Source organism: Notechis scutatus, chromosome 1, assembly GCF_049901735.1.
Source record: "Notechis scutatus isolate UNSWTSFEM ecotype Mainland chromosome 1, rNotScu1.2, whole genome shotgun sequence".
NCBI classification, from domain to species: domain Eukaryota; kingdom Metazoa; phylum Chordata; class Lepidosauria; order Squamata; family Elapidae; genus Notechis; species Notechis scutatus.
The window spans coordinates 292,880,260-292,891,829 of record NC_142009.1 but is presented as its reverse complement, the minus strand read 5'-3'; the positions used below and the strand labels follow the sequence as shown (position 1 = coordinate 292,891,829).

Below are 11,570 nucleotides of genomic sequence, written 5' to 3'. Positions count from 1 at the left end.
CACTTGGTTTCATTACACAGAATAAAGCTTGAGTGTGTTATAGAAGAAACTGGCTGATTGCATTGGCTCTTGGGATTGAGATGGGCAAAGGCTCCTAATCAGAAGATACTTCAAACAATAGCTATATCCTTGTGAAATTGTAATTATCTTGTAGGAAGTTAGCACCCACTCCTCTCTAGAAAAATGAAATATCCTAGGAAATATTAAAAAGGAAGAATATTTCTCCTAAAAAGAAAAGTAGAAACTCAGAAGCAGAAACTCACCCCAACCTTTGTTAATGGGTGGGCCATTAAGGCCTGGACCAGAGTATTCTACATAACAAAGGCCTCTGCCCATCTCACCACCTGGCCTGGGAAGATTGCATCAGCCAGCACTTAGGTGAAGCCATGTGGTGCAGGCAAAATCTACAAAGTTAGCTAAGACCCCTACCCCTGGGAGTCTGACAGCCAATGGGATACATTTCTTACACAGGAACAGGAAACACTAAGGTATACAGAGGGTATATAACTAAGAGCCTCTCAGCATCTTGACCCTTCGTTTCCTTCACCCAACATTTTGAAGCATGTGATCGTCCTTTTCACTTTGGAGCTCCAAGCCATGTGATCCTGTCCACCATTAAACCATCTTTCCAAACAGCCTCCATGTTTCCAGTGTCTTTTTCCCCACTTGGAATTGAACCCAGAAGGATATTTCTTCCAACAATGTTGTTATATTTCTTTCATATGAGGACACAAAAGGACACAACAAATTTGATGGTCAAATACAAATGTAAAAGTTGCTTCTATCAAATTGAAATCTTCCCTTCACTTTGCATACACACACACTTTATTATATCGTAACCACTTGGTAGCAGGCAATATCATAAGTAGGCAAGGGACAAAGAACAGGCAGGGGACTCAAAAAAAAAGTTAAAGGATTTGAAGGAGTTTGCAAGCACTTTTTCAGGCTAACAAATTTTATTAATTCAGATTGTCAGCATATCTGAAAAGATGCTTCCAGAATCCTAATTTTGGGCTACATTTGGGTTAACTATATAGAGACTGATATGGCTGTCCTACAAAGGACAACAGTAAAAAAAGAATTGACTAAGCATCCAGGAATATTCAAGTTAAGTGGGCTGAAAAGAATTCTAACTAAACTAGATTGCCAGAAATGTTTGTGTGTGTGTTGAAACCAGTGGTGGGATTCAATATTTTTTTACTACTGGTTCTTTGGGCGTGGCTTGGTGGGCATGGCTTGGTGGGCATGGCAGGGGAAGGATACTATAAAATCTCCAGTCAGAGGTGGTATTTGCTGGTTCTCTGAAGTACTCAAAATTTCCGCTGCCGGTTCTCCAGAACTGTTGAGAACCTGCTGAATACCACCTCTGATTGAAACTATGAAGACACTATAATACTGAGAAACATTGTGCCTTGTGTATTTTGGATATTGACTCTAGGTTTCAAGTTACATTTAGATGACACTTAATCCAACTGAGCTCTTACCCAAATGAGAGCACATAAAATCTTGGCATGGCCTTTCACATCTTTCCTGATTATATGCAGTGAGCACATTACTTTTTTGTAAGGTTTTTTTTTTTTTTTAATGAAAGTGCTTTGGACCAAATTGTGATTAAAAGCAAATTTAGGTTAAGCCATTTCAGTGAATACAAAGCGGCAAGCAAGATCTAAATTACAATTCCTCCTATAAGGGACATACAAAAAAGGTTAGTGCCCAATTTTTTTGCACTTGGAGTGCTCAGAGATATAACAGCCAGGAAAGAGATGTCACTGGCCCACTTTAAGCACAGATGGATAAGCAAAAGGAGGTTTTGAGGGTTTTGTTGAGTCTAATAAAATTAAATAAAATTAAAGTCCAATAAAGTTAAATAAAATTAAAATTAAGGCACTAGGCTATAATCCCAATAGTTTAAAGGAGCAAGCTCATTGATGCGGATGGGAATGAGTTCTGAGGCTTAACTTCATACAAGTTAAAAAAAACCATATTTCAAGAACTACATTTCCCACAATGCTGTAAAAAAAGTAAGTTTTTCTGTTTCCCTCACGTGGGTGCAAATACCCGACCCTTTTGCCCAACATGCCTCTCGAAGTGGACTCTACTTCCCGTGATGCGCTGCGCCCGGTTACGGGAGCCGACAGGAGGCGTCTCCCATCAGGGCGCGAATGCCACTAGCCACGAACAAGAATTGCCCGGCCGTGCTGGGCCTCCGGCAGCGAAAAACACTCAGACTGGCGAGTGTTCCTGTCTTGGCTCCCTCCGCCCGCGCGACTCCAAGGCGGTTTTGGAGCCCCCTCGCCTTCGTCACTTTCCTAAGCTTTGCTACGCGTTTCTACCGGCTGCGGGAGCCGCCGCACATCTGGTATTGGGTTGCGGGATGCCATGGCGACGGGGGCGGGGCTTTGCTTTAGAGGCGGGGTCTGTCGGTGGAGGAGACTTTTGCATTAGAGCTCACTTCAGATAGGAAAGTGGTTGTTTCCAGGTGACTCGTGCAGTTACTTGTTGGTTAACCTGCCTTGGGGTTGTTTGCCCTGAAAGGCAGAATATAAGCAAAAGTAGCCTTTCTGGTCTCTTCTTTCTTCATGTGCATACATCATTCTCTTGCATTTCTGTCCTAACAATCTTAAACAAGTCAGACTCGACTGGGGTAATTAGTTCAAAGCTATTTAGTCCCTGTAGCTGTATTTGAGTCAAGATGTAATTTTGGCTTTTGGTTTAATCCGGCTGTAAACCTGAATATGTGGCGTAATGTAGAGGACAGAACAGCCAACACAGAACCATGAAATACAAGAATCTCAGATTACAGATAATCAGAGTTGGAAGGGACTTTGGGTCATCTAGTCCAACCCCCCCACCCAAGCGGGAGACCCTACACCATTTCTGACAAATGGCAGTCCAATCTCTTCTTGAAAGTCTCAACTGATGGCGCTCCCACAACCCAGAGGGCAAGCTGTTCCATTGGTTGATTGTTTTCACTGTCAGAAAGTTTCTCCTTATTTCCAGGTTAAATCTCTCCTTGTTCAGTTTCCATCCATTATTCCTTATCTGGCTTCAGGCGCTTTAGAAAAAAATCTGACCTGGTTAAGCAAAATTCAAATATATCAGGGTTCAGAACAGCATTTTTGACACAAAGAAATGACCAAGCTCCTTGCACTTCTGTTTTATCTTTCAATATTGTACATTTTAAGGCACATTGTTGCACTCTTAGAAACATCATAAAAGAAAATAGGAAAGTATAGAGACATTGTTTGTTGCAGTGGTCAAGCTTTGGCTTTGTAGTAAAAGAAGTGATAATATGTTAAATATCTGTGCAAGTCCATTCTAGGACATTTTTTACTGAGGGTAGTTTGTTTAGAGAATTTTGTGGTATGGCATTTAAAATGGCCCTGTATCTTGCTGTCATTAAATGGCATGCTGATTATTATAAGTAGTCTTGCAGTCTCTGATTGTTAGTCTATGCAAGTGGCATAGGTCCTGCTTCTATATGGTATTGTTTCTTGCCCCATAGTATCTGTTTGGTTAATGCAATCCTGCAAAGTTTTTCCACAACAGTTCCTTTAATTACCCAGTATCATTTCAGGACTTCAGAAGCATGCCTTCTCTGTAGCAGCACCTGTCCCCTGGAATGAGGTTCTCCCATATATCTGGATAGCCCTTGCCCTGCGGGTGTTTTGAAGGGCTTTTTAAAGGCGTTTGCAAGGGAGAATAATGCCTTTGCTTGGTTCCTGTCCACATTGTCATTCTTGCCATACAAAAATGATGCTTGGAACCTTGTAACATTTACAGACTCCCTGTAAGCATTATAAAAAATAAGTAAACAAATAAGTAAACAAAAGTGATCTAATCATGCACAGTTATTCATAACAAAGCCTATAAACTTAGGTTTGCCTAATTATAAATAAGATCAAGTGGCTGGGACATTTCTTGATTTATTTCTAGCAGGATGAATTGGAGAGTGAACTTTTCCAAAATAGACACTATACTTTTAAAGCAAACTGTGACTAGTTTTCAGTTTTCATGAATATCCCGGTTATAAGATTTGCTTTTTAATTTTTGTGGGCTTGTCAGCTTCCTAAAAGGAAGTTTGTATATTTTAGAGATGCTTAAGTATGCACCTTATTTTGAAGGAAATGAAGATATGGGGTGAAAGTCAATGTAATGGAGTTGCATATTTGTAGAATTAAAGAACCATATAAATTAATATAATCAAAGAGAATTATTTACCTAGCCTTAGTACAAACTAATTTGGAAAGATCAGCTGCTTTTTCTTCATGAGCTACATGCAGAACTATTAAGAATTCATTATTCTAATAAACTAGAAGTAAACAAGACTAAAAATGTAAGTAAGTATGAAGTTAAAACCCTGATAATGAACTGACCTTACTTTTGATTTTTTATAGCTGGGATGAAACACATTTTGGAAAGATGGGGAGTTATTATATTAACCGGACATTTTTCTTTGATGTCCATCCACCTTTGGGGAAGGTAAAAAGCTACCATAATATTTTACTTTTTTCAGATTTAGTTAATACTTTGGTGGAACATAGTTACTTCCTGTAAGCATTATAAACATTTCAGTGGATATTCTTTAAAATTACAGTAATTGTTTTGGTTTTAGAACTTGGATCTTGCTGTCTGATTGCTCATTCATCCTTAACTTGCACATGAAAAACAATCTTTTTCAAAATTGATAAATCAGTTTAAATCTGATTGATTTTAGTGTTACATGGTAAACTGTTACTTCAAAAATGCTCAACTCTAAAAACTTTAGTGCAGTTCCATTCTAATGGAAGCTTGCTTTTAAATTGGAATTTTTAATGTGACAAAAGGAGGAAAGTATTCAGTAACTGACTAGAAAGAATCATACAGATTTTTGAATTTTAAAAGTAAATATGAATCTAAATTAAAAATTTTGACCTGCCTTCACCCATTATTTTTTGGAGTTCAACTTTCTGATCTGAAAATATATACTATTTTTTATTTTATTTTTATAATAAAGAAAGTTTGGGTTGCCAATATTCCTAAAATAAACTATTTTCCTAGGGCCAGTATTTATAGTGCATTTTTCATGCCTACTATATACTTTCATATATACATTTTGGAATGGCAACCATTTGGAATAGATTGACTTTGTTCATTGTTTTCTATCCATGCTATTACTTTTTATATCATTGTAATCTATAGCTAACCTTCATCTTACTTAATTTAACTGCTTCTGGTCTAGACTTCTGTTAAAGTTTTTGATCTGATGCTTGCCTATACATTGATAAGGAGATCGTGATAGTGATAGCTTTCTTCCATTCTCATTACTCTTGCTTACCGTATTTAAGCACCCGGTTCATTTTTGAAAGCCATGAGCTGTAGGCAATACTTTTTATTTACTTATCAACTGATATTTGATTTGATCTGATAAACTTTTGAATTGTCTTCTGCTTTAGTAATATCGTTCCTCCTCATCCCTAGATGTTAATAGGACTTGCTGGCTATCTGAGTGGCTACGATGGGACTTTTCCTTTCCAGAAGCCTGGGGACAAATATGAACAACATAACTATATAGGAATGAGAGCGGTAAGATTATAAATATTATCAAATGTAAAGATTATATTTGGAGAATAGTAGCAGGTTTCTCTTTTTAATTCTAATACATGTTAGAGCCAGAATTTATTCTGTCTGAGACTCCTGTCTGTGGAAAACATCTTAATTCAGGGATGAAACAGCTTTTTTCTATCAGTTCGTTCTTCTTGAAAACCTGTTCTAAAAGACTGGTATGATGGTAACCATCCATCATGGGGAGCTTCCTGAATTACTGATGATGAAAGGAAATGTTAGATCCACTTTAGATTTTAAGAGGACATTTTGAAATAGCCTGTAATATAAGCATCATTTTTAAAAGAAATATTTCTTAAATTGTTTGTCGTATGTTAAAATGAAATATAGTTTTATAGCTTTTAAAATGTATGGGAATAAATAAGGGAGATGAAATATTTATTTTATTTATGTACTGCTGCTTCTGCTGAGTGAATTCCAAAAAGTTACTTCAAATTTTTTTTGCAGATTTTTAATTTGTGATGCCCATATTCTGTTAATAAATCTACCGGTGATGGAACTTTCTTTATCTCAAGCATGCTGTTCTTTACTTGTCACTTTTCCTGTGCAAGTAGTAACAATATAGCTGATATAGCTACATATTATTGATGTTAGAGTGGAGTGAATAGAATTAAGGAATGTGCATCAAAATCTGGAGCTCTTAAATCATCTACAGAGGCCTTTCTTGAAGGCCTCTGATGGTGAAGCGAGGCCAGGGGTGGGTGCCATTCCATGTACTTACAACCATCACAGGATCTCCATGGTCACATGATCAAAATTTGGGTGTTTGGCAAGCAGCATGTATTTACCATAGTTGCTGTATCCTGAGGTCATGTGATTGCCATTTGGGACCTTCCCAACCAAGTTCCCACAAGCAAAGTCAGTGAGGGAAGCTGGATAATCTTGTGAAGAATGCTTCTCTTCTCTTTTATTCAGTTCTGTGCCTTCCTTGGCTCATGTCTGATCCCCTTCTGCTACCTCACAGTTCTGGAGCTATCCAGATCATTGCCTGCAGCAGTAATCACTGCTACCATCCTGATTTTTGGTAAGCAACTGCTTTGTACGGCTTGGCTTGGTCTGTGTTTGGTCTTCTCTATTATGAAAGATACAGTAAGGTAATTGGCCAAGTCTGCATGCATCTTGTTCATACTTTATCTTATGCCAAACTTTTGTAACCTGTTTGCTGATAACCAGGGGTCTCTGCCCAGTTGCTGGATGGGCGTGGCCATGGTGGGTGTGGCCTACAGGAACTTCCAAGAGAAGCCTCCGGACTCTGGGAAAGGTGAAAAACAGCCTCCCCTGGCCTCCGGAGGGCCTCCAGAAGCCGGAAACAGGCCCGTTTCCGGACTTCCGGAACTTCCGGTTTGTTCCATTTTTCACCCTCCCAGAGCTTCTTTGTGGACCCTACACTTACCTGCATCCAAAACGGGCTTCATTGAGACTCCTGGGAGTGGCAGGTGGGGTGGGAGGGGCCAGCTGGTCGGTTCAGCTACCGGTTTGGCGAACCAGACGTAAATTTAATATCCGGTTTGCTCGAACCAGGCCAAACCGGCTGAATCAGACCATTGTTATGAGGGATTCTTAATAGTGGCAATTCAGTTATAGAAAATTTTGTGCAGAGAGGTTTTGCCTCCCAACTGTATTATGGATTTTGCAGAAAATCTGGTTGATATTTATCCATGTGATCAGGCTTTAATTTGTTGTTTAAGAAATCAGTGTTGTGTTTTATATCTACTCTCACGTGCATGTTCCCATGCAGGCCTGGGAACTACAAAGACAGAATCAATCAAGTGGCTGATTTGTTAGTGTTGTAGCTGTCATGGGGATGTGTGTGGGGTTTCTTTTTAAATGGGTGTTTATTATATGGTGGATTTTTTAAATGTTGTAAGCCCCTCAGAATCAACTATGTGTGAATTGGTCAGCTTTATAAATTATTATACATTTTAATAAATAATAAATATTTTCCCTCAAATAAAGCCAGGTTTGTCACAAAATAATTTGCCTTTGAAATAACATGTTTATTTTAGATTCACTGAGATTCAGCCATCTTCTTCTGTCTTGTCTTTGTGTACGCAAGCGTATGTGAGAGAGTAAGTTGGTGATCATCTTAGGCTCAGAATCATCTTTCTAAGTACAGTAATGTCTCTGAAAATGAAAATGTTGGGATGACAACAGTGGTGGTATTCTACCGGTTCGGCCCGATTCGGCCAAGTTGGTAGAGGTGTTGAGCAGCGGAGACCGAACCGGTTATCTCCGCTGCTCTGCTGTTGGGCCCTCCCATCCGTCTGGGCTCTCATATTCACCTTTATCCTCTGAATTTGAAGCGCAGCTGCCTTGCACAGCACAGCAGAGTGCTGCACACAGCAGACTGTTGCGCGGCAGCTGCTGAAGCAACCAGGTTTGCAGGAGGTGAGTTGGAACGCCTCTTGTGCCTGTGCAAACACTTCTGCGCCTGCACAATGTGCGCGGTTAGCACATGCATGCAAAATATGTGCAAGCACGCAAAGCGCGCCCACCAAGCCACGCCCACCGAACTGGTGGTAAAAATATTTGAATCCCACCACTGGATGACAATGTACTTTTAGAATTCAGTATGGTTATGTTCGACTAAGCATTAATAAATTATTTGAATAACAAAGCTAGCATATGTTTCTCATTTTTTTTCAGACACTGGCTTCATTACAATCTCACAGTACATTCTTCTTGACCCCATTTTGATGTTCTTCCTCATGGGAGCTGTACTCAGTATGGTTAAATATAATTCCTATTCAGATAGGTAAGATGGCAGCAGTTGATCATCTTTGGAATTAGACATGCACTCCTTATCTCTATTATAGAGCATTCATATTTATTTATGTTGTAACTTTTAACTTGGCATCATGACCCCAAAGAGCTCTGGAATACTTACAGTATAAAATGTAAAGCAACTATAATACCAAAAATTCATCAAGAAAAGTCAAGAGTTTGGTAACAGTATTATATGGTTAAAATGTAACAAAGAAGGGAAACAAATGAGAAAATAGAATATGCAGTAGACCACATTCAAATTGTAAGCATTTGGTGTCCCATAATACAATTGCTGAAACTAGCAGCTCATAGGACTGGTAAATAAATTGTTATTTCAAAAGGAAAGATTGCTTCAATGCAGTTATTAGTGTTGCTGTCTTACCATTTGCTGCTATGTTACTATTGTGTTATAACAGTGCTGGCTAACCTTTTCCATGTGCGTGCCAAAAGTGCTCGCATGCGTGCGCTCGCATACTTATGTGCCTGCACCCATGGTGTAATGTGTGCACAACTCCCCCCGCCCTCCTGTGCATGACCCCCCTGCACCGCATGCCTCTGCATGCGCATGCAACCCGCCGCACACTGCATGCACAGAGGCATGTGTCTCCCACGCATGCGTCTACCCCCACGCATGCGCAGCAGATACCCGACAATCAGCTGGCTGGCAGGGGGCATGCGCGCATGTGCAATGGGGCTCTTCCAGGCTCTTCCACTTCCGGCACGTGTGCCATAGGTTCGCCATCCTGGTGTTATAAAAACACCTCATAAAAGTAGTCGTGAGTTACTGATAAGGTTGTGAAAGTTGAGGACAGTCTCTACTACCTGTTGTGATAGACTCTATGGGTTCTAATCAAATTGTAGAAGCTTTTAATAGGACCCTGTCTTACTTTCCCCTGCCAAATAAAGTGAAAAGGATAGCTAGTAGGAACAGGATATTTGTGGTGATACAGAGTGATCTGTTAAGTTTATTGGATCCCTGGTTTGTCTGTTTATTGAATATTAGATCACAGCTTTTTAGCAGTTTAAAACCATTATGCTTTATGATTTGAACTACTGTACATTTCTCTTCTACTTTCATTCTCTCTGAAAAATTTTATTACCAAAGTACATCATTGTACTGTCTTTTATTATTTGCATTTATCACCCAATGCTGTCAACAATGTAATAACACTGAGAATGCTGATGTATTTTATAGTATATAGGTAATAAATAAACCATGAAAGTTGTTATGATAGTTTATCTGACAATTTTACCTACTTTGGCAGCCTCAAGTTGTGGGGGTGTGATTTTCCCCCCCTGCTGTTGCAGATGAATAAATTAATCTTAAACCTTAAGCATGCTTGTTTGGAAAAAAGACTGTGACAAAAATACAAAGAGATTTAGAAAATATATGGAATAAAATTTCCTGAATAAGAAGTATAACTAAATGGTGAAATGATTTTCAAGAGCATCTCAGAAAAAATTAAAACATTTTGTTTTAATAAGTTCTGTGTCTGTAGATGAGATTTTCTACATTAATTAGGTTTGTGTTCCCCCTTTCCTTCAGGAATTGAATATGGCAACCAGTAGTTTCTCCTTGTTTGTTTTTTCACAACAGTCCTGTGTGAGTATGAGTGGCTCACAGATACCATGAGCTTATGTGGTTAAGTGGGTACTTGAATCTGAGCCTTCTTCTTCCTGCATACTGAGATATTATTTTTCAGTTGTAGCTGTGTTTTATTTGTATATGTAGAAAAGACTGTGATCCTTAAACAAGCATATTCCTGGTTACTTTCTTTAGCAACTTGAAACCACTATAGTAAGATGTTGCTTGATAATCTCTCTAGATCAGGTTTTGAATGGATATTTTTATTATGGTTACTTTATTATGGTCATGGACAGAATTACAAACAAAAATACATTAAATATTAAAACAAAAACAAAACAAAATATTACAAATTGGTGATGGTTTTGTCAGTGGATAATCAGTCTGCCTAATTTTATAGATAGTACAAAAATGTAGCCATGTTGAACAAGACTTAATCATACTGATCTATAACAGTATTTGATCAGATTGCTTTATATATAATTACGGAGAAATTTTAATTTCCCCCAAGAAAAGACCACTGTTTTACCCAAAAATGGTGTCCTGTGTAGGAACTGCAATTCCTACACTTTCCAGAGAAAATTTGGAAAATACCAGGTTGGAGAAGGCTGTTATAGAACAAGCTTCTTGATATATGTACTTCTATAATACTGTAATTTTGGTCCAACACCTAAGATTCATGGCCTTATTTTTGCTGTACTAACAAGGTTGTTGAGAACTGTAGTCCAAAATACCTGGGTGGATCAGGGTTAGGAAGGAGCAATTTTGGAACCAGGTTCTATCTTTATGAGTTATTGATACCACCCTCCTTTTCTCTAGATTAAATATAATTCTTACTATATCTCAGTGTGTCACAGTCTGTTTTCAGCATTATTTCCTTCCATTTATAAATAGAATATATTTTGATATAGATTGTTGAACAACCCCCCCAAAAAAAAAAAACCACCATGAATTTTGAACAGAAAACTTTAAACTATATATTTTACAGGTCCTTTACTGTCCCCTGGTGGTTCTGGCTGTGTTTGACTGGGGTGAACCTCGCTGGTGCAATGGGGGTGAAATTTGTTGGCCTTTTTGTTGTCCTTCTGGTTGGCCTGAATACTATCTGTGAACTTTGGGAGTTATTGGGAGACCTTAGTCTGTCACTGGTGAGCATGTAAAACTCATTACTTTTTAAACATTTGTATGAAAAAGATAGTATTCTTAAGAACAGACCACAAAATTGTAAGGTATCAATTAGGTTACTCAATTCAGGTTAAAACATCCTCAAACCCATATCTATATCAGTGGAACACTTGTATCCAGAAGTTGTTGGTGCTCCAACAATGGATATTTTAAAGAAGATTGGACAACCATTTGTCTGAAATGGTATGGGGTTTCCTTCTTAAGCAGGGGGTTGGACTAGAAGACCTCCAAGGTTCCTTTCAACTCTGTTATTCTGTATACATACATATCTAGCATTGTTATTGAGTACCCAAATATATGGACATATGTAAAGTTCTACAAGTGATTTTATATGACAGATTTTACTGCTGAAATGCCTTAAATTGGTTATCTTAATAAGCTATGATGTGTGTTGGGGAACTGGGGAGGAAGCCTGGAAATTGTTTGAACT

The 11,570-nt window shown here is 38.5% G+C and overlaps 1 protein-coding gene across 2 annotated transcripts in view; it reads left to right on the top strand.

Moving 5' to 3' along the window:
• The first annotated feature begins 2,127 nt into the window (after positions 1-2,127).
• POMT2 (protein O-mannosyltransferase 2) overlaps positions 2,128-11,570 on the top strand; it is a 32,131-nt gene continuing 22,688 nt past the window's right edge. For both annotated transcript variants that reach the window (XM_087951991.1, XM_087951990.1), the window contains exons 1-6: positions 2,128-2,359; positions 4,398-4,482; positions 5,461-5,565; positions 6,520-6,628; positions 8,251-8,359; positions 10,944-11,103. In XM_087951991.1, coding sequence (XP_087808117.1) covers positions 2,163-2,359; positions 4,398-4,482; positions 5,461-5,565; positions 6,520-6,628; positions 8,251-8,359; positions 10,944-11,103 — 765 coding nt within the window. In that variant the 5' untranslated portion in view covers positions 2,128-2,162. The remainder of the gene's footprint in view (positions 2,360-4,397; positions 4,483-5,460; positions 5,566-6,519; positions 6,629-8,250; positions 8,360-10,943; positions 11,104-11,570) is intronic.